The sequence below is a fragment of the Homarus americanus genome, unplaced genomic scaffold, assembly GCF_018991925.1.
Source record: "Homarus americanus isolate GMGI-L3 unplaced genomic scaffold, GMGI_Hamer_2.0 scaffold40108, whole genome shotgun sequence".
NCBI lineage: Eukaryota > Metazoa > Arthropoda > Malacostraca > Decapoda > Nephropidae > Homarus > Homarus americanus.
The window spans coordinates 461,272-487,153 of NW_024729811.1; the positions used below are offsets into that span (position 1 = coordinate 461,272).

Here is a 25,882-nt window from a genome sequence, read left to right on the forward strand (position 1 = left end):
ACTACTACCCTCAATCTATTGAAGGTCATGTGTTCAACCCTCGAGTGTTAGAACCCTTTTATGTTAAGCCCACGAGTGTTAGAACCCCTTTATGTTGAGTCCACGAGTGTTAGAACCCCTTTATGTTGAGTCCACGAGTGTTAGAACCCTTTTATGTTAAGCCCACGAGTGTTAGGACCCCTTTATGTTGAGTCCACGAGTGTTAGAACCCCTTTATGTTGAGTCCACGAGTGTTAGGACCCCTTTATGTTGAGTCCACGAGTTTTAGAACCCCTTTATGTTGAGTCCACGAGTGTTAGAACCCCTTTATGTTGTGTCCCATATTACTAGAACCCCTCCCCACAGATGTCATCAAGTAGACCCATTTCATCACTAGTGTCAGTACCACTTGGTCCTCCCCATCACTAGCATCCATCTTAGCAAGGCTGCCTTAGGATGTCCCCTTGTACTGGTGGCCTCCTGAAGGTGCCTGTAGTGTAGTAAAGATCTTGTCTCCTTGTGAGCTGCACCTTTAATATCGGGATTAAAGTGACTGTTTTGGGCAGTATGCAGGAAAGAGAAAGAAGAGAGAGAAAGAGAGAGAAAGTACTTGCTTGCTGGAGAGTTGAGCAGCCGCGTCAGTACACAGTGTCGGAGGTAGGTAGGTAGCTAGATAGGTGTGAGGGTATGCAGCAAGAGACGAGGGGTTTTTCACGTATGTTTCTGACGAATTCAATCAAGTGTAACCCAACCCCACGCCCACTTCCATGCTCTACCCTACACTTATCCACTCGCTTTCTGCCGTCTCTGTCATATGTTGAAACTCCCACCAGCCTCATAAAAACTCACTTGTGCTTCCTGGCCCCTCTGTGAATGCTGTAATTTCTATCTGCAACACCCATCGTGAATTTATATCAGATAGTCCGCATAAACATGAGCCAGACGGAGCAAGAAAATAGATCCTACGTTGCATCACGTCGAGACTGGATGGATTAGTATCTATGTTGTTCCCTGGACTTGTAGCAGTGTATAGTCTGTCGTGTCATATTAACTCGAATTGGAATTTAAAGATAAGGAAATCCATTGTGGCATTAGTATAGATGGCAGCATTCCGGTGGCTGACGTAAGTATAGTATAAGGAGGTTCATATATTGCGTCTTGTGGGGATGCTTGCTGTAGGAGCCATAGGACGTAATGTTAGCTCCTCAGATAATACACTAGCCAGAAATTTAAGTGATATTAAGTTGTCATATTACATCATAAATCATGTCTGAAAAATAGGGATTAAGACAGGTGTATATCTTCGTACAGTATTCACTCTATACTTTAATGCATTTAGGAATAATTTTGGATGATAGGTTGGACGTATAAAGTATACACCGTGTTAGACCTGTGGTGGTAACAAGCGTAAGGTCATCAGGTGAGCTGGTTACACAACATAGTCCCCGGCTGCTCGTAACTTGTCCATCCTCTCCCCCCTCTCCTCTCCTCTCCATCTCCTTTTCCCTCCCTCTCTCCATCGTCCTCCCTTCTCTTCCTCCCCCTCCTCACCCCTCTCCCTCCTCCACGAAACACAGCATTATTTCTTCCTCTGGTTTTCGAGGATAACACCAATATATTGTCCTAAAAGTCTATACAGTTTGATGGTTCATATACTCAATTTTTCTAACCCCGTGTTCGTCTGACCCCGTGTACGTCTGACCCCGTGTACGTCTGACACCGTGTACGTCTGACCCCGTGTACGTTTGACATCGTGTGTACATTTACAGCTTCGCAAAGTTTTACCCGTCTCACCAAAATCAATTAAAAACATTTTGCCATCTTTTTGTGCACGCTTTCTCTTCGTAACTCAGATGCTCGGCCACTGTCAGGTTGTTGACGCTGGTAGGTTGTCGACGCTGGTAGGTTGTCGACCCTGGTAGGTTGTCGACGCTGGTAGGTTGTCGACGCTGGTAGGTTGTCGACGCTGGTAGGTTGTCGACGCTGGTAGGTTGTCGACCCTGGTAGGTTGTCGACGCTGGTAGGTTGTCGATGCCGGTAGGTTATCGAGCTGGTAGGTTGTCGACGCTGGTAGTTTGACGACGCTGGTAGGTTATCGACCCCAGTAGGTTGTCGAGGCTGGTAGGTTGTCGACGCTGGTAGGTTGTCGACGCTGGTAGGTTGTCGACGCTGGTAGGTTGTCGATGCTGGTAGTCTGACGACGCTGGTAGGTTATCGACCCCAGTAGGTTGTCGAGGCTGGTAGGTTGTCGACTGGTAGTTGTCGACGCTGGTAGGTAGGTTGTCGACGCTGGTAGGTTGTCGACGCTGGTAGGTTGTCGATGCGGTAGGTTATCGAGGCTGGTAGGTTGTCGACGCTGGTAGGTTATCGACCCCGAGTAGGTTGTCGAGGCTGGTAGGTTGTCGACGCTGGTAGGTTGTCGACGCTGGTAGTTTGACGACGCTGGTAGGTTATCGACCCCAGTAGGTTGTCGAGGCTGGTAGGTTGTCGACGCTGGTAGGTTGTCGACGCTGGTAGGTTCCTTGTCAGACTCTGATACCATTCCCTGTAGCTACATCAGGTATACATGCCAGCGAGGCTCCATATTTGGCCTTCCCGCCGCCTCTTCATCTTCATCCTCCTCTTTTTCTGTCAATTCTTCATCATCTCTTCCCGCTTCCCATTTTCATCCTCCTCCTTCTCCTCTATTTCTGTCTCCTCTTCTCTTCCCGCCATCTATCCTCCCGCCTTCTCCACTCATCCTGTCTCCTCATCTTCCTCCTCCTCTCTCTTCCCCCTCCCCCTCCTCCCCTCTCAAGCTATTAAGTTAGTATTAGCTTCCCACCCTCAGCGTCCCTATACCCGACATGTCCGCAGGAGTTTGTCATGTGTGGGAGAAATGAGTCGTAATAACGTGTATCGTGGAGTGACTCGGAGTGAAGGGGGTCGTCCTCGATGATGCTGCTGCTGAGGAGGAGTGCTGATGCCGCCCTCAAGACTCCCCCTTGGGAAACTGTGTGTGTGTGTGTGTGTGTGTGTGTGGGGCAAGTTGTATGGCGGGGTGTTGTGAAGAGAGGGTGGTCGAGGGCCTCCACCATCATCCCGGGGCGCTTCCATAGCCGCGGGGTGGTATGATAATGATCCCCTAAGTGATTTTTAACCTTAGCTCCCAACAGGCGGGCTCCCGTACACCCTGAGAAACTTAACTGGAGGAGGAGAAGAAGGGAAGGAAGGAGGCGCCGTTTACTGGGTGACATGACATCCCAGCGGGGGGTGCCTGTGCTGAAGGGGTGTAGGGCTCTCGGGGGTGAAGGCGAGCCTCTGTGTGTGTGTGTGTGTGTGTGGCGGAGAGGGAATGAGCCAAGGGCACATTGGTTGATATATTACTACGGGTTTGGTATCTCATCTGGACTGAATTAGGTTCTTCTTCCTCTGGCTGGAGGTTAATAAGGCCCTGTCACACTGCGATGGATTAAATAATGAGAAATAATTGCCAGGTGTGACAGTAAGAATGACAGTCGGTGGCTGGGAGTACCAAAGGGGGGTGGGGTGAATGGGTTAATCCAAAATGACTTCTCTGAATGAAATATCATTATCTGGCCACACACTCAGACTACTTCTTGTTCACCACACTGTTGCTTGTGTCTTTCAGTTATTAGTGTTTTTTTTTTGCGGTGGTACATCCATTCACAGAACAAATCTTACTGGACCATTTCTAGCTAGGAAAATGTATGTATGTATGTATGTATGTATGTATGTATGTATGTATGTATGTATGTATGTGAAGAAAATAATAAATTGATGTGAGGAAATGAACCAATTTTATGCCTTGGATAGAATCTTTATATACCAGTGAGCATTTAGAAATACTCCTCAGTGATGTGGTGGTTGTGGTGTTGGCGGTAGTGTTGGCTGTGGTGTGGTGGTGAAGCAGCGGCGGTGGAGCGAAACGAAGGCTTCACCACTTGTGCTTCTTGCAAGGTCGAGAGGTCATGACGGTGACGACAGGTGTATGGTAATGAGCCCCCCTCCCCCCCCACTGTTCCCTCCCTGACGTCTTCATCACCCGGCCTCCTCATATCCCGTGTTGCTCCCTGCGCTTGTTATTAAGTGCGCAGTTCAGGGCCGAGTGCGCTTCCTTCATTGTTGTAGTCGTGTGCTGGGCTGTGGTGTAAGGTCTACTGTTAACCATAATAATAATAATAATAATAATAATAATAATAATAATAATAATAATAATAATAATAATAATAATAACAACAAAAACATCACCTCACTCAAATAACTTTTAATATATCTTAACAAATAAAACTCACTCCCTATACCTCAGTAATTACTATTAACACACAGGGGAATGACGTCATAATTAGTTGCGTGTTTAATTAATTACCCGTCTAACATAAAATGTATATATAATTAGTTAGATGTTATTTATGGGGAGTAATTTTAGGTTAGGTTAGGTGTTAAACAAGTGAATTAGATTTATTTTTGTGTTGGTGAAAAGTGAATATTTTTCTTAGCATTGTTCGAGCATCTTAACATATCTGACGTCATGGCCTAGATACTGTGTTTTCTAGACCACCCAATGTGACTAATTACGGAGTTGAATTTATTTATAACTGTACTCCACTTTATAGTAATTACTGCTAATAACGTACGTACACATTGGAGGGCTAGTGTGTGTGTGTGTGTGTCTGTCTGTCTGTCTGTCTGTCTCTCTCTCTCTCTCACATCAACAAGATTACGACAAAAACTGAAAACTGTGTTACGATTTTGTTTTTTTACGTCGAGTTAATGCTTTTAGGTGTCCAAATGTCCTGTTGTCTTCCGTTTTCTTTATGGGTGAGTGTGTGTCAAGATCAGAGTGTAAGCGTTCGTAACATTGTCTCGTTGCTTCTTGCTGTTTGTCCCAGAGAGAAAAAAAAAACATGGTGGGATTTGAGGTCTTTGTTGGTATGATTATTTTTTTCTTCACGTCACTTTACTCTCTCTCTCTCTCTCTCTCTCTCTCTCTCTCTTTCTTTCCTTCTGTGGTAGTGTCCCCCGACCAGGTGGTAATTGTCATGGGAGTACCTGTGTTCCTCTCTGGTTACCACGACCTCATGACCAGACTTGTGCCCCGACACTGGATCCTTAAAACCAGAGGGGGGGGAGGGGGTGTTTCCAGCGTTCACTTCCCACGGTTTATGGGAGGTGATACCCTGAGTGAGTGAGTGAGTACGGTCCTGTTGCTTCGTTTGTAATGTGTTTTAGACGTGCCAATTACACAAAGGTGATGTTAGAATCTATTATATCAAGTTTTTTTTTTGTAAATGTTATGTTCCTGGATATTATTTTAATTATGATTTATTTACAATAATTACAGGTGTACCCAGGTGCCGTGCATTTATTAATTTTGTGTGTTGAGTGATGAATGGGAGTGTTTATGAAGCTAGACAAGGCGTGGGAGAGTGTAGGGTAGAGGAAGTGGGTTGTGGGAGTGTGGTGATTGAGTCATTAGGTCATTAGCGTGGGTGGTAGTAGGTGGGAGTTGTGACCTGAGGTGCTCAACTGCGGTGTATGCGGCGTTAGTTGTTGTGGCTGCGGTTTGGCGGCGGTGGTGCGGCCACTGGCTGTAGTTTCACTGGGGTGACTCATCCTCCGGCCGGTGCTGCGCCCTTGTGGTTTCCGGCCTTCACCTTACTGATCCCAAAGTTTTCCTCCGCCTTCACACCAACACATTTCTTGTTATTTCTCATTTCTCTGCCTTTTTCGATCGTAAGAGTCGGCGGGAGTCATTACCGAGGGTGAGGATGTTACGGTGGTGGCCGCCGCCGTCGTTGCTGGCCTCACACACCAGTAATAAGGTATAAATACAACCATCTCCTCGGTATTTATTTTCCGCGCAGAGACATTCGCGCACACTAATGTGGCCGCGCGTCACCACGAATTGAGTCATTATCCCATTACCGTGCCTTTACGACTTCCATGTCGAGGCTGGCGAACCTCCGTCACATAAACACCTCCATCAAGCGACGGGGTCGACCCTCGTCACCTGCACACAACTACCGCTCGGATATAGGCCAGCAGAGCCGTCACCACCTCCACCCTCTCGTCCTCCAGTCATGGGCCGAGCAGCATCTCTCGGCTCACATGAGATGCCATCAAAGCTTCCTGGACGCGAGTCGTCCACCAGAGGCCGTGGCTGGACACCTGCAGGAGGTGGGGGGGGAGGTGTTTACGATGGTTGGGTCCTGGTGCTGGAAGTTATGGCTGCCATAATGGTTCACGTTTTGGCTAGTGGTAACGTTGTGGGTAATTGGGTTGTATTGACGTTATGGTTGGTGGACGTTATTGGTAGTGAGCAAGTTTCTCGCCTCGACAACCATTAACTAGTGTTGTAGTTTAGCGTAACTTGTATTATACATGTCTTCAATATGTTTGGGTGCATTTTTTTGTGACAAGTATTTGTCCCTGATGCCACATTAAGATAATGACCGTGTTTGGTGGGCGCTCATAAATTGTGTGTAATGGTTGTTTTATCTTTGTTCACAGGTGACGAAGTACCAGGTGGAGAGCTGCGCCTCCTACACCAACTGTTCCTCCTGCCTGGGGGCGCGGGACCCCTACTGCGGCTGGTGCTCCCTGGAGAAAAGGTAAGTCACCCCTCTGGCAGTACTTGTATTACTCTCCTGGCGACCCTTGTGAGCCACACACAGACTGCCACTCACCTGCTCCAGCTGGTGGCCAGGACGAGGACACTTCTTTATAAGATCACCTGTATGGTTATGGATTATCTAAGTTTTCAATATAGCATTTTAACATTATGAACCTGGAGACGTATATCTTGAATGCTTTAAAGAGGAGAGTCGGAGCACCGTAAAGATTGTAACTTGTTGATGACTAATTGATTGGTGTAAGAATATTGTTGCTACAGACGTGAGAGGAAGTTGGCCAGAAGATGTGGTGAGTGAGGGACAGTGTCAGGGCAGGTGGTTACTTATAGGGACAGTACCGGACTTTATAATTACTTCAGAGAGGTTGTCACTGTAGGGGTTAAGGAAATGGCGCCAGAGAGACGGTCACTATAAGAGGGGAACACCAAGAAGGTCACTATAAGAAAGTAACACTTGGGTGGACGGGTCACTATAAGAGGGTAACACCAGGGTGACGGACACTATAAGAGGGGAACACCAGGGTGACTGCAACTGTAGTAGGCGGGGGCGGGGAGGATAGGTCTTCTGAGGACACTATCTAGATTATAGGTCTCGGCACTGTCCAACAGGAGAGTTGGCTCCAGACGGCCTCTATCAGACAGTGGCTGGGGAGGCAGAGAGAATTATTGGTCCGCCATCAATTTTCTTATCGAAGCCTTTGGACACTGATGAATAGAGTGGCATTGGGCAGTAATGGAGGAAGGTAGACTGTGGGGGCGCTCGTGAAGACACATGGGGAGGGAGGGGGGAAGAAGAGTCACTTATCCGCCCTCACTGCACCCTGGGGAATAACCTCCTCGTCCTCCTTCACCTCCTCCTTCAACCCCCCTCCTCGCCCTTCTCTCTTGCCTGCTATCCTTCCTGACACACTCCCTTGATTTAAGTCCCACGCTTCTACTTTACCTTGCCCCCCCCACCCTTTCTCTCTCCTCCTCCCTCTCGCTACCTTCCCTTTTCCACTTGCCTTCCCTTCCTCCGGCTCTCACGCTCCCCGACCCTTGCTCTGTTCCTTCTGCAGTAGCCACCAAACCTCTCCGCCAGATTCTTCACCTCCAATCTCTCGGTGATGAGAATATCACGGGACGCGGCGCCTTTACAGTAGAGCCTTGGTTCGAGGGCTTTGGTTTACGGTGGCAGGAGGGGAGCGACGTGAGAGAGAGCAGGAACCCTCGATGTTTGTTTAGTTGGGGCGTGTTGGAGAGAGAGGGAGGGGGATGGGGAAGGGATACTAAAACCAAGGTAAAAAATTAGGCAAGAGTGTATTGGGAAGGTGTAAAAAGGGTAGGGGAGACTAAGCTTGATGGGGAGACTAAGCTAGTAGGGGAGGGGAGTTAATAGATGACGGAGATACACAGGCTGACAGTGTTTACCTTCTACAGCCAGTAAAGTAAGGAACCTTCTGACTGCTACGTCCGCCACTGCGCCGTTCACCACCGGAATATTTGTCATGTTAGGAAATAATTTATCGTTGAGGTTAGAGAGGGGCGGCGCTGTAGCGATAATTTGGGGGAGTGGCTCAGCCCTGTCCCGCCTTCTGCCATGACAGATAATTAAACACGGGAGCTTAAGTTGAGGATAAGATTGCGTTGTCTCGTAACTTGAGGGTCGGGGCTCAAGAGAGTTCCCGGGGCACTGTGAGCTCTGTGAGAACTTTCCATAAAGCTCACATCGTGGCCCGCGACCTCCTCCGTCCACTTATAATACAACAGTTTATATTCATGAGATTTAAGAGATCTGGTCCTATGTTGAGCTGGGTGCAAGCACTTATTTTGCAGTCCACGCCTGAGGTGCACCACCACAGGCAAATTGCCTCCCATTCTCTCTCTCTGTCTCTCTCTCTCTGTAATATGAAAAAGAAAGCACCCAGGTACTATATTTACCTAGTCATACGTAATTGTCTTCATTCTGGGTTGTTCACAAAGGAGCTAGAGTTGTTAGACAACCTTCTTCGGTAATAACATTTTTGTGAATGCATTGAGTTGCAGTTTACGTCTTCCTCCTCCCCTCCTCCCTCCCCCACGTGGCTGGACTGGCTTTTATCGTGAGCTTTTGAGGGCGTCTGGTCCGGCTGGAGGCTTTTGTGGCCCTTGTCTGGACGTGGCAGCTCCAAGAAGAAAACGGGATATGTCTCATTACTCAGCCGCGCGAGATGGACCCCCAGCTTGTCCGCAACACTGTGACACCAGGGGGAGGTTGGGAGGGGGGCTAAGTAAGGCTGAGTGAAAGCAAACAGGTGAATGATTAGAGACCAACTTATGAATGCTGGAGGAAAACGGGAAACTTGATGGGTAACAACAGGAGGCTGAGTGGTCAACAGTAGTGTGAGTGGGTGTCAATAAAAGCCAAATGGGGCAACAAGGGCCAAATTGGGGCTGTTGAAGGACCATTAAGAAGCGGAATTTAGGATAACCGGAAGTAGAATGGAAGACCAAATTGGCAACAAGTAGAAGACCAAGGGGGACCAAATGGGTGTGAAACATAAGAGTTGGATAAGGTGGTGCCGTGTTAGGACCGAGGTGGGTTTTGTAGTGGAGCGAGTGTGGGGGTGTAAATGGTCAAGGTGGGCGTGGGGGTGGAAGTGATGGTGAGGGTGGAAATGAGTTTGAGGGTGGAAGTGGGCGTAAGGGTGGAAGTGGGCGTGAGGGTGTAAGTAGGTATGAAGATGTGAGAGACGGAACTGTGGACGAGAACCATTGACGCTCGGGAGTGAGCGAGTGGTGGTGGTGGTGTGAGGACAAAGGCGGACATGAGGTGTGCATTAGGCTGGAGGTGTCGTTGGCGCCATGCAAGGACCTCCTTCTCTTGCTGCTGCCGGGGATAATATCGCCCCCTCCCCCCTTCCTCCCTCACAACCGGGGCAGTTCATTATTAAAGGCGTCCACACCATTATCAGCACTCCTGTCCTTCCCTTGTCCACCCCACCCCAGTTCACCCCGTCCCACCCCCAGTTCACCCCCTCCTACCCCGCCCCGCCCCGCCACTAAGGCTTAAATCCCTACATTCTTCTCTCTTCTGAAGGCTCCTGCAAAATTATGTCTTGAGGCGTTCCTGTGCCCGCTTGTATCAACACTTCATAAATATGTTGTATGTAAACAAGGTGTGTGTGTGTGTGTGTGTGTGTGTGTGTGTGTGTGTTGACGAGAGAACTTTTTGCACAACACCGACTTATAGTTACATAATTAATGACTGTAGTTAGTTAGCGGAGGAAGGGTTGTTAGTGTTGGTACAGGTGTGTGGAGTGTGTGAACAACCTCAGTACCTGGGTGAGTGTGTGTGTGTACCTCCACCTGAGGCGTAATTAGAGGAGCTAAGACACCATTAGCTATTACCTGCGGGTGTCATTAAACGAGACAATACCATAGTCTCTTTACACCACTAAACATGTTTACCAGATATTCCCGTCTTGGACACTGTCTCCACGTCCTCCCATCGTCATCACATCCTTCATCGTCACCACGTCCTCCCATCGTCATCCATCGTCACCACGTCCTCCCATCGTCATCACATCCTTCATCGTCACCACATCCTCCATCGTCACCACATCCTCCCATCGTCATCACATCCTTCATCGTCACCACGTCCTCCCAACGTCACCGCGACCTCCCATCGTCTCCACGTCATCCCATCGTCACCACGTCCTCCTTCGTCTATCTACACGAGCCTTAGCTATAGTTTTTTTTTACCATGATAAAGTGAAGGGTGGTTGTATCTTAGACTTGAAGAAACCATTAAAATATATACACCCTTTTATGCCTGTTACATCTAGGAAGTTGTGACCATTTACGTACACTGCAAAGCGTGAACGTATGGATAGGATCATGGAAACACACACAGGAGTGACCAGCTATATTGTAAAGGTTTAATTTATCTTCCCAGTACAGGAGCCGCCACACCATCATCCACACCTCTAGTTCTGAATGCTTCCTTGTCTTGCGTCTCTCAGTGTCACGTGTATGTTACTCCTTCCACCTCATCCCGTCTCTTCCATGTTTGTTTCACCTTGTCTTATATCCAAGCTGTTATTGATCCCACCTTGACTTTTCTTTATATTTTCTTTGTACTTCACCACCCCACATGTGATCCATCTCATGTTTGTCTTGTGCCATCTCGACTGGGTTCCATTCACCTCACGGTCTCATTTTATCCTCCACTATGTTGGTGCCATTCCGTCCCTCATCTCAAGCCAGGCCCGTGTGCTCCCCTGGTGGTGGTGGAGGGCGGCAGGTTGTCGTCAGCATTAAGGCAGGCTGCGACAATGGTCCGATAACAAGGGCAACATAAACGCGAGGGCGCAGACGGGGTATTATTCTCAAGCCGCCGGTCACAGCACAAGTGGAGAGGAGTTCCAGGAACGCCAAGAATGGAGCCCCGCGCTGTTTGGTGGCGAGTTTTAGGATATTTTTTGACGCCGCATTATTACCGGGATATTCTGGAGGCTTTTGTTATTGTCCGTGGCTGTTTTTTGCTGTCTCTCGTGTGTGTGTGTGTGTGTGTGTGTGTGTGTTTTTCTCGTGGTGCGTACAGAATATAGAAAGGGGTGCGGGGGGGGGGGGATGAAGGATACAGACACCAGGGAAGGTATGAGCAGAACTATCCTCCCACCACCATCAGCACGTCTTCCTGGAACACTCAACACTCACTCTCTCCTTCTAAACCTCTATACCCACACGGGCATTCACACCAAGGCTTAACATGTCTGGTGCTACATGCTCAAGTGACACCTCCACTCTACTGTTAAAACTCCAAGAAGAATGTAGACCTCAAGGATCATAGCAACTTGTTCACTTTATTGAATTTGTTTTCACTTGAAACCTCAGGAATGATTGAGAGGTGAGGCAGGAGGCGTGAGATAGGAGGTGATAAGAGGTGTTACAATGAGGAGTGAGGGAGGAGCTGGAGCAGGCAGGTATATGGAAGATGAGGAGTGGGGGGGGGGTGTAAAGGTGTATTCTGTAGCATCATTACGGCTGATGAGGAGGAGGACAATGTGAAGGGCGGCGATGATGTGAAAAATGTTCCTCAATCTTTTTCCTCTACGCTTCTTGTACACTGATGGTATGCGTCCCCTTAACATTGTGGCGGTGTGTCCATACGCTGGCGGGTGTCTACGGCGGGTAAGAAATGTCGAGAGAACGTTGATGGCGCCACCGTGAGCGTACAGAGTGAGGACAATATATTGACCCGGTATTCCCTGTCCAGGTTTTAAGGGCTCCAGGCTTGTTGAAGGCGAGAAGCTGAAAGGGATGGACAGGTCGTGGGTGGGGTGGGTGGGATGTGAGGAGGTAGTGGGCGGGTCGTAGTGAGATGTCTAGGAGATTCGTGGGTAGGGTGTGGGCAGGTCTTGGGTGTGGTTGTTGGGTAGTTGGTAGGGTGTGGGCAGGTTGTGGATGGGATATTTGGCACTTACACGTGGCGAGCATGTACACAGGGCGTAGAGTTGAGACAAATATAATATCACAGTAAAGAATACGAGAGTGGACGAAGGAGAAGTGGAATATGAGGCAACACAGGACATTGTGAGAGTGTGAGGCCAGTGTCGGAGTCGAGGCTGGTGAATAGGTAGGCGGGTAATGGAGGCGGACGAACAATAGCAAGTTTAAGGTAAGTACGAGTACTTCAGGTGTGTGAGAAGTGGTCATTGTGGGCGGCCTAAAAGTGTGTGGGCGGCAGGACGAGGGAGGAGAAGGGGCAGGGGGCAGCGTCTCCTCGCCGTGATGTGCCCCGTAAGCAAGATTCTGGAGTGGCAAGATGATGGCTGGCCGGATGACCAATCGATACCCCGTGATGAACTCCCGGCCCGAGGACGACGCTGACCCTCCCCTCTCCACTCCACCCTACCGCTCCCCTGGACCCACATTACTCTTTATTATTACTCTCTTATTACCTCTTCGGAGGGCCGCCCTGCCAGGAAACGCGGCTTGGAACACAGAGTGGCTGCATGAGGGAGGAAGTAACTGTAGGAGGTCCGGTCCGCCAGAGGGACGCCAAGAGTCTCCTGTCTGGTCCTTTTACTTCGGCCTCTTGGGGTTAGTCGTGGCTTCTCGGTATTATTACGTGTTGTATTGTGTTTGTTATTATTATTGATTTTATCCTTTGTTAGTCTTCTTCCTCTCTTCTGTGAGTATAAGGACTGGGAGAACCTCGAGCAGGAGTGGCTCACCAGAGTTCCTGGAATAGCTGACTGATCAGTCGGGTCCAAATACTAGTGCGCCCTAACCTAACCTAACCTAACCTAACCTAACCTAATATACCCTTATTTTGTTTAACCACAATCTTTCTAGTTAGGTTTCATTGGGATCTATTAGGATAAGGGCCCATTTGACCTGCGTCCGTGAAAGGTCACTCAGTTTACTGTTGTCACACATCACGTGTCGCGTGTAGGGTCGCCGCGGGGATGACCATACCATTTTGTGATGTTTCATTTATCTTTTTCTACCGCGTTTGTTTCTGGTCGATATCAAGAACGATTACGGATTAGCTTTAAACCTGAAGCGCGCGCGCGCGCACACACACACACATACACACACACACACACACACACACACACACACACACACACACATTGGCGAAGAGTCATAATTCTGATGTAATAGGTTTCTGCCCCAGTTGGCTTGTGACACACAGCGGCCCAGATAACAATACAAGTGTCTTAACGTTCATGACGGGGAAAGTGTGTGTCATTTATCCTTCCCGGCGGTGTTGAGAGTGGGAGGGGGGTCAGAACAGGACCATGTTCTGATGGTTCCCAGTCTTAGTAGACCCCAATTTAACAGGGACCCCAATCTTAATAGGTCCTCAAACTTAATAGGTCCTACTCCAACTGGGTCCCAGGTTTCATAGTCCCCTTTTTAACTGGGCCCCTACTAGATTTAACCTGAACCATCACAATAGGGGGTGGAAGGATGGTGGTGTGACGTGGGGAAGAGGGATGGTTGTGTGACGTAGGGAGGAGGGATGGTGGTGTGACGTGGGGAGGAGGGATGGTGGTGTGACGTGGGGAGGAGGGATGGTTGTATGACGTGGGGAAGAGGGATGGTTTGGTGTGGTGGATCTCGTTGACGGATAGACACAGGGAGTGACCACTTAAGATGCAGGTGGATGATCCTGTGTCGATGTAGGTGGATGACCCTGCAGGATGTAAGGGACGGGGACGAAATGTTAGTGGGCGTCAGCTAGGGTGGCTACGATGACCTGGCACGGAGGGAAGACCCGCTAATCCTCCCCCTTGATGAGGTCCCCGTGTTCTGGCCGCGATTATATTCTTAAGAGATTTGCCCAAATTGTGAGGGGCATGGCGAAGTGGGCCAGAGGGGTGGGGTGGGCGACGGCAGGGGGTCACTTTGCAACCTTGTATTATATCCCAGTAAAATCTTGGGATGTTTTGGTGAGGATAGGTGAAGGAGTTATATGGGTGGGGAGGAACATGGGGGTGAGAGAGGGCAAGTTTGGGACGGTAAGGGATGGAGGGTGTGGGAATGGTTAAGGGATTTGTGGATTAGAGATTGGCTAAGTAGAGGGTCGGGGAAGGATCAGATGAGCTCCATAGGTCGTCCTAACATAATCTAATCACAAGGATTGGAGCCAATTGCTAATGGATCCCAGTCTTAGTGATCCCAAATTTTAATGGCTGGGTTGGGGCCTATTAGGAATGGGGTCCATTTAACCTGCAAACCTGGGGAAGGAAATTTATGACGAAAAGTAAGAGAAAAGAAGTGAAGTTGATAGAAAGAGACAGGAAAGGAACAATAATTACTTTCAATTAAAGAGATCGCAGGTAAAACTGATATGGCAGTGATAGATTGACCAGGAATAAATTTAATATTTTTTACTGTCTCAATATGATCAAGGGAACTCAAGGCCGGATGAGCCGATTTTGATGGCAGTTGGCAGGTGAGTTGGGTGTTGGCCGCGGGAGACGTCACGGCTTGTCAAAGGTTTATCCCCGTACACACATGGTCGGTGGTCCGTGGCACCTGGTGAGCAGTGTTGTGTAATCATGACTGGCCACAGGGTCACCCCGTATACACGAGGTTATAAGTGGTCGCTGGTTTGTAGTCTCTTGTCGACTTGCTTGGTGACCTCTTGGCGTTTAGAGGCTAAGTTCCCTGTTAAGGCTTGGCCCATACCTCGCCACGGGGCTCGGGCATGTGTACTCCACCACTGGAGGTGCAGCTGCCTCCATCACCACCACTGGCCAGTGTTTGGAGGTGCAGCTGCCTCCGATAAGGATAATGATGATGGTGGTGGGCACGGTGCCAGTGGTGGCTCTTGTAAGGCCTCCCTCCCCCTCCCCCTCCACCACCAGGAAGGACGAAGGCCAGGGAAGACGATCATTTGTATATTGGGAGTACTGGAGACGAAGCGTTGTGCTGGAAGGAAGAGAACTTTGTAGGAAATACTGCAGCAGGACGGAATAGAGTGAAGTTGGTGTAGGGAAGAAGTGCGAGAGGGTAAAGCTTATGGAATACTGTAACAGAGATAACCTGAGGAAGAAGCTGAAGGAAGGAAGGAAGGTAGGAAGGAAGGTAAACACTGTGATGGGTGGATGGAATACGTGAACGGACACTGTTGCAGAACTGGTACACTCTTGATCAGCAGCGCCTCTTTTTGCCCACACCACCCTGCTGCCACCTCACATCCTTAACTACACATATCAGTTCTTGCATCCCTCTGGTCCAAAGATTCCCATCCGATACATCCCGAGCCTCCCCCCACCCATATTCTGCAGATCCCTAATATTCACACGTGTTGCATTTCAAGTTTACACATTCCATGCTTTACATCCCTCACATTCAAGGTTACACATCCTAGGCCGCACATCCCAAACATCCCAACCATCCCAACCCATGACATTCGCACATCCCAGGCCTCTACCCCAGGGCTGTGGATGATATAGTGGCGGTCGCTTGACAAGTTTATGGGGTTTTGATTGATGCTGTTTGGTCCTTTTCTGGCAGTCTTTATTTTGTGGACCAGGTGTGTGTATGTGAGCCAGGGTGTATGTGTGTATGTGTAGGGGTGTGTGGGGCCAGGGTGTGTGTGTGGGGCCAGGGTGTATGTGGGGCCAGGGTGTATGTGTGGGGCCAGGCTGTATGTGTGTGGGCCAGGGTGTGTGTGTGGGCCAGGGTGTATGTGTGGGGCCGGGTGTATGTGTGGGCCAGGCTTGTGTGTGTGGGCCAGGGTGTGTTTGTGGTTCAGGGTGTGCATGTGGGTTCCGCCCTTGTTAGTGCCTGCCTCCACACTCCTTCCCTCACAATCCTTCATACCTCCCACAATCCCTTCCACTTCCCTCCTCCTTCCTTACCTCACACTCCCTTCCTTACCTCCCACACAATCCTCCCTCCCACCCTCCCACCCTCCCCCCCCGTCCCCCACCTCCCTTCCACACTCCCTCCCACAGTCCCTCCCTGCCTCCCACACCCCTCTCACCGCCTCCCCTACCTCCCTACGACTTCTCACGACTACACCCTCCCCAGTAAACAATACAGACGGGGGTGGGTGACTCCCATAGCGGGTCTCCGGTACTTTATCCAGACGCCGCCGAGGTTCACGCCGATGTTGATTAATGTTTCCCTCTGATAAATGTTCCTCCTGGCTTGCCCTTTTTATTCTCCAGGGGTCATTTTTAAGTGCCCCTCCCTCTATGTGTTTCTCTTCCCTCCCTCTCTCTCTCTCTCCTTCCTTCTCTGTCCTCCTCCACACATCTCTCATATTAATCTCCCCATTATTCGGTGTCCATCGGTCTTGGGTGTAGTGTAGTGTAGTGTGTAAGAAACCTGTGTAGTGTGTGTGTCAGAAACCAGAGTATATGGTGTTGGAGTTTGATCTCAAGTGTAGTGTATAAAGTGGTTGATTATGGCAGCTCGTGTTAAGTACAGTAGCATGTTAACAGTTATCATGAGGGTGTGGGGCGTCCTGGGGAGAGAGTGAGAGTGTGGGGCGTCCTGGGGAGAGAGTGAGAGTGTGGGGCGTCCTGGGGAGAGAGTGAGAGTGTGGGGCGTCCTAGGGAGAGAGTGAGAGTGTGGGGCGTCCTGGGGAGAGAGTGAGAGTGTGGGGCGTCCTGGGGAGAGAGTGAGAGTAGCTGTGTGGTTGCTGGGAGAGAGTCTAGGGGTGGAGGGTGGAACAAGGTAGGTTTTTATAAGAGGGATAAAGGAGGAGGAGGATAAGAGGAGATTGAGTGGGGGTCTACCTCTACCACAATCATCACAGTCACCACCACAGTCACCACCACAGCCACCAGTACTCATATATGCCGTCAACAGTACAGCGCCCCAGGAGACGATGTACGGACTCTCCTTACAGAAATTTGCGTTGAGGGGTGACCGCCAGGGTACGACGTGCTACATTTCACTCTGTAAATTGTTTATGACACCTCCGGAGGAGAGTTTCCCGGCGTGGGGGTCATTATGGCTGGCCGGGATGTGTGCGGGCGCGCGGGAGTGTGTATGATGCTTCCTAACCAGTGCACAACACACTTGGAGGTCACCCAAAAATTTGTCTTCGTCCTGCAGGACAAGGGAAAGATCCTGAGTGAGGTGCATCGAGGAGAGGAGAGGAGGGTGACACTGTGTTGTTCACTCAACTCCATTCTTCTTATAAGCTGCCGCCATCGAGCTACACTTAAGAACTGTCTTCCATGTAACACCTTGAGAGTTATCCTCAGAGTGGCACTCCTGCTTAACATCATTCTGTGAGTGACCCTCCTGGTTGGCATTATCCTCTGAGTGACACTCGTTCCTGGCACCCTCCCCAGAGTCACTTGTGGCACATTCCCTCTGGTGCCACGAATCCGCGAGTCGCGTCACGGACGACTCGGTTTCCGACTAAGGTTTCCTGACGACCCTCGCCCGACAAACTGGCATCCCGGATGTAAAACTTGGTGGTGCATTTTACAGTTAGTCCGGAGAAGTGCAAAAGTTTTTTTTTCTTTGTGTGAGATAGACGCGGGTCGTGTCGGTGGTGGCTGGTGCGTCTCCGCCGACCGTGAACCTCCCACAGGCTCCCGACGGTGTAACTAACTAGCTGGGGGCGTCCAGCGGCGGCCACGGACTGACCCAGGGGGATGGCTAACCTGGCAGGGAGGGAGTGTAGGTGGAGAGAGGATGTAGAAGTGGCAGGGAGAGTGCAGAAGTACCTGGATGGAGTGTGGGGCTGGTAGTGAGAGTATGGAGGTACCAGGGAGCGTGTGAAGGTACCAGGGAGAGTAAGGAGGTAGCAGGGCGATAACAGGAGGAGTATGGAGCTGGAGGTTGAAGGTGGGTGTAGAAGTGGCAAAAAATTAAGTGGCGAACTTATAGGGTGAGAGTGAGAGTGGTGAGGAGAATTTAGGACTGGGAGAGTGTGTGTAAGAGGATCAGGGAGAGTATTTAGGGGAAGGAGATGAGAGATGGAGGGAGAACAAGGAGAGATGCAGGTGGGAGGGATGCTGCTCGTAAGTGGAAAAGAACTTCGACGGGGCTGTAGATCTGGAAGGAGTAGGAATAGGAGGAGAGGGATCGTGTGTAGGAGTAGGAAGGATAGAAGGTTGTGGGAAGGAGTAAGGGCATAGAAGAAAGTCCCCTTCCTCCCACTCACCTCTACCTCACACCTTCCTTTCTCCACCCCCCATCCTCCTCTCCCTCACCACCCTCCTCCATCCCCTCCCCTCCTCCCCCACCCTCCTCCCCCATCCTCCTCCCCCATCCTCCTTCACCCCCTCCCACCCCCATATGGAGATAAAGGCGACCATGAATGTTTTTGATGGCAGAAGAGCTTTTGTTGGCGTGGAAAGTTCAACCGTACATAATATGACACTCCTAAAACGGCCTCTCGCCCCCCCACCCAACAAAGGCTTCATGAGGCTGTGTGGGGGCCGTGTGAGCCGCTTATGTGCACACGCTGGGAGATTGTGTGCATGGTGTGTGTGTGTTTGTGTGTGTATGGTGGGTTGGAATATGCTTCAAAAATTTCGTGGATATGTATGGTGGATGAAATCTGGTTGAAAATGTATGCGTGGATGTGTGTGTGTGTGTGTATGGTGGGAGGAATACAGTATATACTTTAAAAAGAGTGTGGATCGGTTTCTGTATGATGGGTGGATATGTATGTATGTGGATAAGTATGTATGTATGTTATTGTTTGTATACTTGAATTATTGTTTGTTTACTGTATGTGGTAGTGTATATAACGCCCACTCACTATACCTTAGAGAGAGAGAGAGAGAGAGAGAGAGAGAGAGAGAGAGAGAGAGAGAGAGAGAGAGAGAGAGAGAGAGAGCTGGATGTCTGCAGGGACGTCACGACGGAAGCACTGGAACCACCACTTCCCATCTTCCGTGAGGGAGGCACTGAGGATTGACTGCTCGCCTGCTGGGGAGTCTTGCACGTTCGCTCTGCTTAGTGACAGACTCTAGCGGGAGGGGGATTAGGGAGTGCACGTCAGAAATAGAGGGAGATGAGGGAGGGCTGCAGGTCCTTCTTGGAGGGAGAGGGAGATAGGACGTCCTTACTTGGAGGGAGAGGAAGATTATTACGCCGTCACTCTTGGATGGAGAGGAAGATTACTCATGACTCTTGGATGGAGAGGACAAAAGAACATAAGAATGGAGGAAACTGCAGCGGGCCTATTGACCCATACTGGGCAGTCCCATTTACACCCAACCCCTATTGCTCATATATCCATCCAACCTATGTTTGAGGCTATTCAGCGTATTCGAGTTAATGATGATATTTGGTAACTTGTTCCACTCATCCATTACTCTTATTTCCAAACCAATGTTTACCTATTTCGCGCCTAAATCTAAATTTGTCTAATTTAAAACCATTGTTACGAGTTCGCTCCTGGTTGGATAGTTTGAGTACCTTTGTAATGACCCCTTTGTTCAGCCCCGACTTTCATTTATACACTTCTATCACATCGCCCCTCATTCTTGGAGGCAGAGGAAGATTACACGTCACTCTTGGAGGGATTGTAGAGTACACGTCACTCTTGGTGTTTTACCGTTTTAGTTTTTCCCCGAAGTAAAATTAAGCACACCTGTCGAGGCCCACCTGGTCGTGTCGTCGGCTGATGATGCTGTGTTTACTTGGTTACGGCCAACGTTTGTCCTCGTGGGGAGATTAGTTGTATGGACTTAAATTTTACGTTGGTGTATTTAAGAATCCTTAAGAACCTAGCATGTGCAAGGAGAGAGGGAGAGAGAGAGAGAGAGAGAGAGAGAGAGAGAGAGAGAGAGAGAGAGAGAGAGAGAGAGAGAGGAGAGAGAGAGAGAGAGAGAGAGAGAGAGAGAGAGAGAGAGAGAGAGAGAGAGAGAGAGAGAGAGAGAGAGAGAGAGAGAGAGAGAGAGAGAGAGAGAGAGAGAGAGGAGAGAGATCATCACCTATTTTCGTGGGCGTAATAGGTCAGTGCTCGCCCTGTTGCGCCGCCAAGTCTTCCATGGTAACCTACACTATCCATCCTCCTTCGCCCCTCCCTCATTCTTCCTCACCCCCCCCCCCATAGGTTTCCACATCTTCACACCCTTCCCCCTTCACCTCCAGCACTTCTCCTGGCCACCCTTCACTTATTTACTGGTCTCATACCCACTCACTCCCCATATGCCTCTCACACACCCCTTCATTGTTCACATCCATTTCCTCTCCTCATACGCACCTCCTCCCTGCGCGTGTCTGATCCTTGGGTGACGGCGGTGGGCAGGAGACGTATGGACAGAAGAGGGATGGAGGATGAAGCTGGTATATGGTGTAGGAATGTTACATCGTGTGTGTGTGTGTGTGTGTGTGTGTGTGTGTGTGTGTGTGTGTGTGTGTGTGTGTGTGTGTGTGTGTGTGTGTGTGTGTGTGTGTGTGTGTGTGTGTGTGTGTGTGTGTGTGTGTGTGTGTGTGTGTGTGTGTGTGTGTGTGTGTGTGTGTGTGTGTGTGTGTGTGTGTGTGTGTGTGTGTGTGTGTGTGTGTGTGTGTGTGTGTGTGTGTGTGTGTGTGTGTGTGTGTGTGTGTGTGTGTGTGTGTGTGTGTGTGTGTGAACCCTTTTATTTACCATCTCAGTATCAATAAGTCGTGGAGGTGGGAAGGTGTACATGTGTGGTTCTTTAAGGCAAGAAAAAAGCCTTAACGTAGAATTGAGATTAGGTTCGTTCAATTTGTATTTCATTTTTAAGCAAATCTCTGGAGGAAATAGTACGTGCGAGGCCAGGGAGTAGCGGGGGGCGCACGCTGGCTGGATAACCTATTGTACATCAGCAGTGAACCTTGGTCGTGGAGGAGGGGGGAGGGCGTGCCATCCTCGTCTCTTATTGGAAGTTGCATTTGTCTAATGGGTCATTGGGAAGTGTGTTAATACGGCTGAGTGCAGGTGTTGGGGGAGAGGGGGTGTTACAATGTGTCTGTGTGTGTGTGCGCGCGCGTGTGTGGTTAGGTCGGGCTGCATGTGAGGTCCAATGCATAATATATGCTAAGCCCTCCAGCGAGGTACTAGTTGAGAATGATAATATACTGAGAGAAAGAGAGACTTATTGTTGTGCAGTGTTTTGTATATATATATATATATATATATATATATATATATATATATATATATATATATATATATATATATATATATATATATATATATATACAAACAAACAATAGACACATGATCGTGTGTGTGTGTGTGTGTGTTCTGTGTGTGTGTGTGATCGTTTTGCGTATTATTAGCATTTTGATTGATTTATGCTCTAATAGGTGACTTTCATCGCGGACGCAAATGCTTTCAAAAGAGGACGAGGGAGATTTGTGTGGACACATGCTGATTTAATCTGCCGCTGATGGTGGTCTTGACATTCAGTGGTCTTGGCCGGGCGGGTGCCGATAGTGGGGACTCGTAAAGTGATATTACTTTGGATACATTCTGCCTCTTGTCTGATATACGATTGTGTTTAAGTAAATTTGATGATGATGTCGCCTGATGAAGCAGCTGTCAACTTAAATTACACAGCCTTGTTTATATCGCTGCTGTATGCCGAGTGTTTACCTCCTGCTGTTATAGGTAAGTGTGTGTGTGTGTGTGTGTGTGTGTGTGTGTGTGTGTGTGTGTGTGCCGGCACAAGCCATGTATATCGGCGGTGAGATATGGTTCTTGGTGATGAAGGGGATGATCCGGTGTGCTTGGTGACGTATGGCGCCTCCTTGGCTGTGCCCTGGTGATAGACTGTACCATGGTGGATGAAGTATGAAGAGAAAACAGAGACGTATAGGGTAGAGTACTTGGTGAATGGTGAGGACGTAGTGGTGACTGTAGGAGGTAAGAGGACTGGAGATATTGATAGTAGACTGGTGATGCAGGTAGCAAGACTGGTGACGTAGATAGGAAACACTGGTGATGATAATAGTGATGATTGTTGAGGCTGGTGATGTAGTGGTGATTGTTGAGGCTGGTGGATGTGTGTATAGGAAACACTGGTGATGATAATAAAGTATTGATTGTTGAGGCTGGTTATGTAGTGATTGATTGTTGAGGCTGGTGATGTAGATAGGAAACACTGGTGATGATATAGTGATGATTAAGTTGAGGCTGGTTGTGTAGTGATTGATTGTTGAGGTTGGTGATGTAGATAGAAAATTACTGGTGATGATAATAGTGATGATTGCTGAGGCTGGTGATGGGTGATGATTGTTAGGAGGAGAAAGTAGGAAAGTGTCAGCGTAGAGACGATATATGTTAGGTGTGTGTGTGTGTGAGTGAGCTCGTATGCCTCTACGGGTCTACCACTCACCACACCAACCACACCAACTCCATCCATATTTAAACCCCTCCATGTTATCCCCTTGCATTTCACTCCACTTTTAAATACTCCATCTCTCTCTCTCTCCACATTTCTATCCTCCATAGTTTACTTATCATGCTGTTCCTTCCACTCACCATTTTACTCTTCTGTGTAATATTTCCTTGTTTATTCTTCACCTGTTATTCCTACCATGCATCTCCCTCCCCCACTCCCTCCCCCTTCCTTCCTCCGCTGGGTTATTTCCGTGTTATCAGTTATTGTTTTCGTCCACTTATTCTTCCGTGGTGTTGTTCTTCTCCTTCTTCTTGTTCTCCCTGTTTGCTCGTCATTATCGTGTGAGTGTGGGTTGATGATGGAGGTAAATGTTTTCCTCCCCCTCACTGAATCTCCTCTCTTGTTTCCCTCATTTTTTCCTCTTCCTTGTTATGTTTACTCTGTCGCGAATGTGGAAGAGGCGTAAAATAACATCCTTGTCCCGTACGTGTATCCTTCTGTCCGTATGATATCTCTGTACCGTACGTGGATGTGAGTTGTTTTTCCTTAAGGACTATTGACCATACAGCTGTGAGTTATTATTACTTTTTGACCTTGGTTAAGTGTTCAGCTGACCTTTGACCTCAGTTTGCCAAGTCGACCATCAGCGTCTTACTGAAATATTTTATACACTAAATTTACTAGCGTTTCATACTTCTTAAAAACGGTTTCTGATAATGACTATGTTTCCCGTTAGTGTTTTATTACGGTGATTTAGTCTTCCCAGCAACGTTTTTTTTTCTGTGATTTTATTCTCAAACGTTTTCAGTTACCATATTTTTTTTTCGTCTTTACTAGCGTCAATTTTCTCCATAGGTAAGGTCCACCTTTTAACGTTAAGTCTCGAACGTTTTCTCACAACGGAATCCCATCAGCAACGTTGTGTTTCATCTCGAGCAATGGCCTCCTCCCCAGCAAAGACATACCTCTCATCAGCTTCTTCTCACCAACACTTTCCCTCCATCAACGTTTTATATCTCAAAGTTACCCCTTAACCAACGTTTTTCTCCGCCAACTTTTCCCCTCACCGCTATTCTTTATCGCCAACGTTTCTGAGGCTTCGTATATGTAAGCCCCAACGGTGGAGGAGAGATATTTAACATGGAGCAATTTTGTGTAACGTGTCTCACCGCCTCCACCACTCTCAGCCTCTGGCCTTGACACCCTCCTCCTCCTCCTCCTGGGTCCAGAGTTACAATGGTTCCCACGACTAACATTTCTCTTAACTCTAGATGGTTAAGAATGTACCCAACCGATGACTTAATTTAAGGCAAAAATAAAAAAAATAAAAAATAATATAATAATAATAATAATAATAATAATAATAATAATAATAATAATAATAATAATAATAATAATAATAATAATAATAATAATAATAATAATAATAATAATAATAATAATAATAACGTCCTAAAATGGTGTCAACTTTTCACCGGACTCTACCTGAACTAAACACGTTTTCTTTAGCACAGGACGAAATGAAGGTAACAAGATCTTTTGACAAAAATTTCGTACCGTGATTAGGTGTCCGAACTGGTGAAAATAGTTAATATATCTACTAAAGGTAAAATTTCAGTGTAATTTTGATACGAATTTGGACGTTATTTTTGTATTTTACCTTATATTAATATTTTATTTATCTTCGTACACTTTCACTTACGTGGAATATTTATCAATTTAGTGAGTTCGGACGCTATCTGCCATTTGTTGTGGTCTGTTGATTGTGATCTTAATGTGTCTGTAAATAAGGTTTGTTTTTGTTTTTTGATGACTTTACAGCCTTCATTAATGACCAGATTTACATTTATTAGTTTAGTTGTCTTTTTACGCCTGTGAATGGCGGGTCAGTGAAGGTGTTTGTTGACATTGTTTAAAGAAAGATGGACGTGTTTTTAAGTGGCGTTACTCTCACTTAATTCATTTATTGCCAGCTAGAATTTGTTGAGTGTTTGAGGTGTCATCATCTTATCTGCTGACACACACACACACACACACAAAATACACACACACACACACCCCCATACACACACACACAAAAATACACACACACACAATCCACCCACCCACACACACACACCCACACACACTCCACACACACAGCCCACCCACCCACCCACTCCACACACACACACACCCACTCCACTCATTCCACACATTGTCTACTGACACTCCCCACCCACACCCACATTGTCCAGTGTGTGAAATAAGACCATTGTTTCCTTCTTCTACCTTCTCTCAGTATGTAACTCTTCGTCCTCACTTCCAGATCCTTTTCTTCTTGTATGTTTGTAGTTGTTATTTTGGTTGTTGGTGGCGGGGAGGGTGTTGTTGTTGTTGACAGTGGATTATATTGAGTGGTGGTGTCAGACTGGTAACAAAGAGGATCTCAGGTTACTGCCAGCGTCACTACCTTCATTATGGGTGTGAGGTGTTTGTTTACCCAGCCTCCTCTTCCCCCTCCCCCCACCTGCCTGCCATACAACCTCTGAAGCCTGTCATAACTTTTCCTCCCCTGCTCTCCCTCCTTCCCTCCCTCCTTCCCTCCCTCTCACCCTCCCCTGCCTGTCATATCTCTCCCTTCCTCCATCCTTCCCCTGCCTGTCATACCTCCCTCCCCCAGCCTGCCATACCCCTCCCTCCCCCAGCATGTCATATCACTGGTGCCTCCAGCCTTGACACTCAACGACCCAGGTGTTTTTCCTGGCACTGGGTTCTATTGTTCAGACAGGAAGTATGTGGTTCCGGAGTTGAGATAGATAGAAAGATAGATAGATAGATAGATAGATAGATAGATAGATAGATGTTAACTGAGAGGAGAGGAGTAGTAGTAGTAGGAAGAAAAGGGGGGGGGAGGGGGGGTTTGGAGGACGGTGAGAAGTTTGGGGTGAGGGGGAGGAGGAGGAGGAGGCTGCAGTGAGGCGTGAATCAGTGTATCACTGTGTCAGGGGAGAGTGTTGATAATGGTGCGGGCGCCGTAACCGCAGGTGGGGGAGACCACAGTGTCATCCTCCCCTGCACCCTTCCTCCTCTCCCCCCCTCCTGCATTATGTCGCCACACTCCACACTTTTACTTACTTTCCTCCACACCACCATTTTTACACCGAAAGTTTTTTGCTGAATTTATCCATTTTGGTAGAGAATGGAAGGAAGGAGGGAGGGAGGGAGGGAGGCAGACTGGGAGACAGGTAGGGAGGGATAACACCTTGATTGGTTATATGAACGTATCGGTTTGATTGGTTATTAAGAGCACTTGTTTGCCCAGTCTGGTCTTTCTGTTGTCATTGTTGTATGGATCTGGTTCCCGGGTCTCTCTCTCTCTCTCTCTCTCTCTCTCTCTCTCTCTCTCTGGCCTCACCACAAAGGCATTAAAATAATAAACTCTCCACCCTTTCTCATTTTTATTTGTTGCTACTTCTCGTCCACTACATTTTGCTGCCACGGGAATGGAGTG

General features: G+C 48.3%; 1 protein-coding gene across 8 annotated transcripts in view; it reads left to right on the top strand.

The window, feature by feature from the left end:
- Positions 1–25,882, top strand: part of LOC121866828 (plexin-B-like) — a 441,813-nt gene that overhangs the window by 289,195 nt on the left and 126,736 nt on the right. For all 8 annotated transcript variants that reach the window (XM_042366560.1, XM_042366559.1, XM_042366563.1 and 5 more), the window contains exon 5: positions 6,493–6,593. In XM_042366560.1, the coding sequence (XP_042222494.1) occupies positions 6,493–6,593 (101 nt within the window). The remainder of the gene's footprint in view (positions 1–6,492; positions 6,594–25,882) is intronic.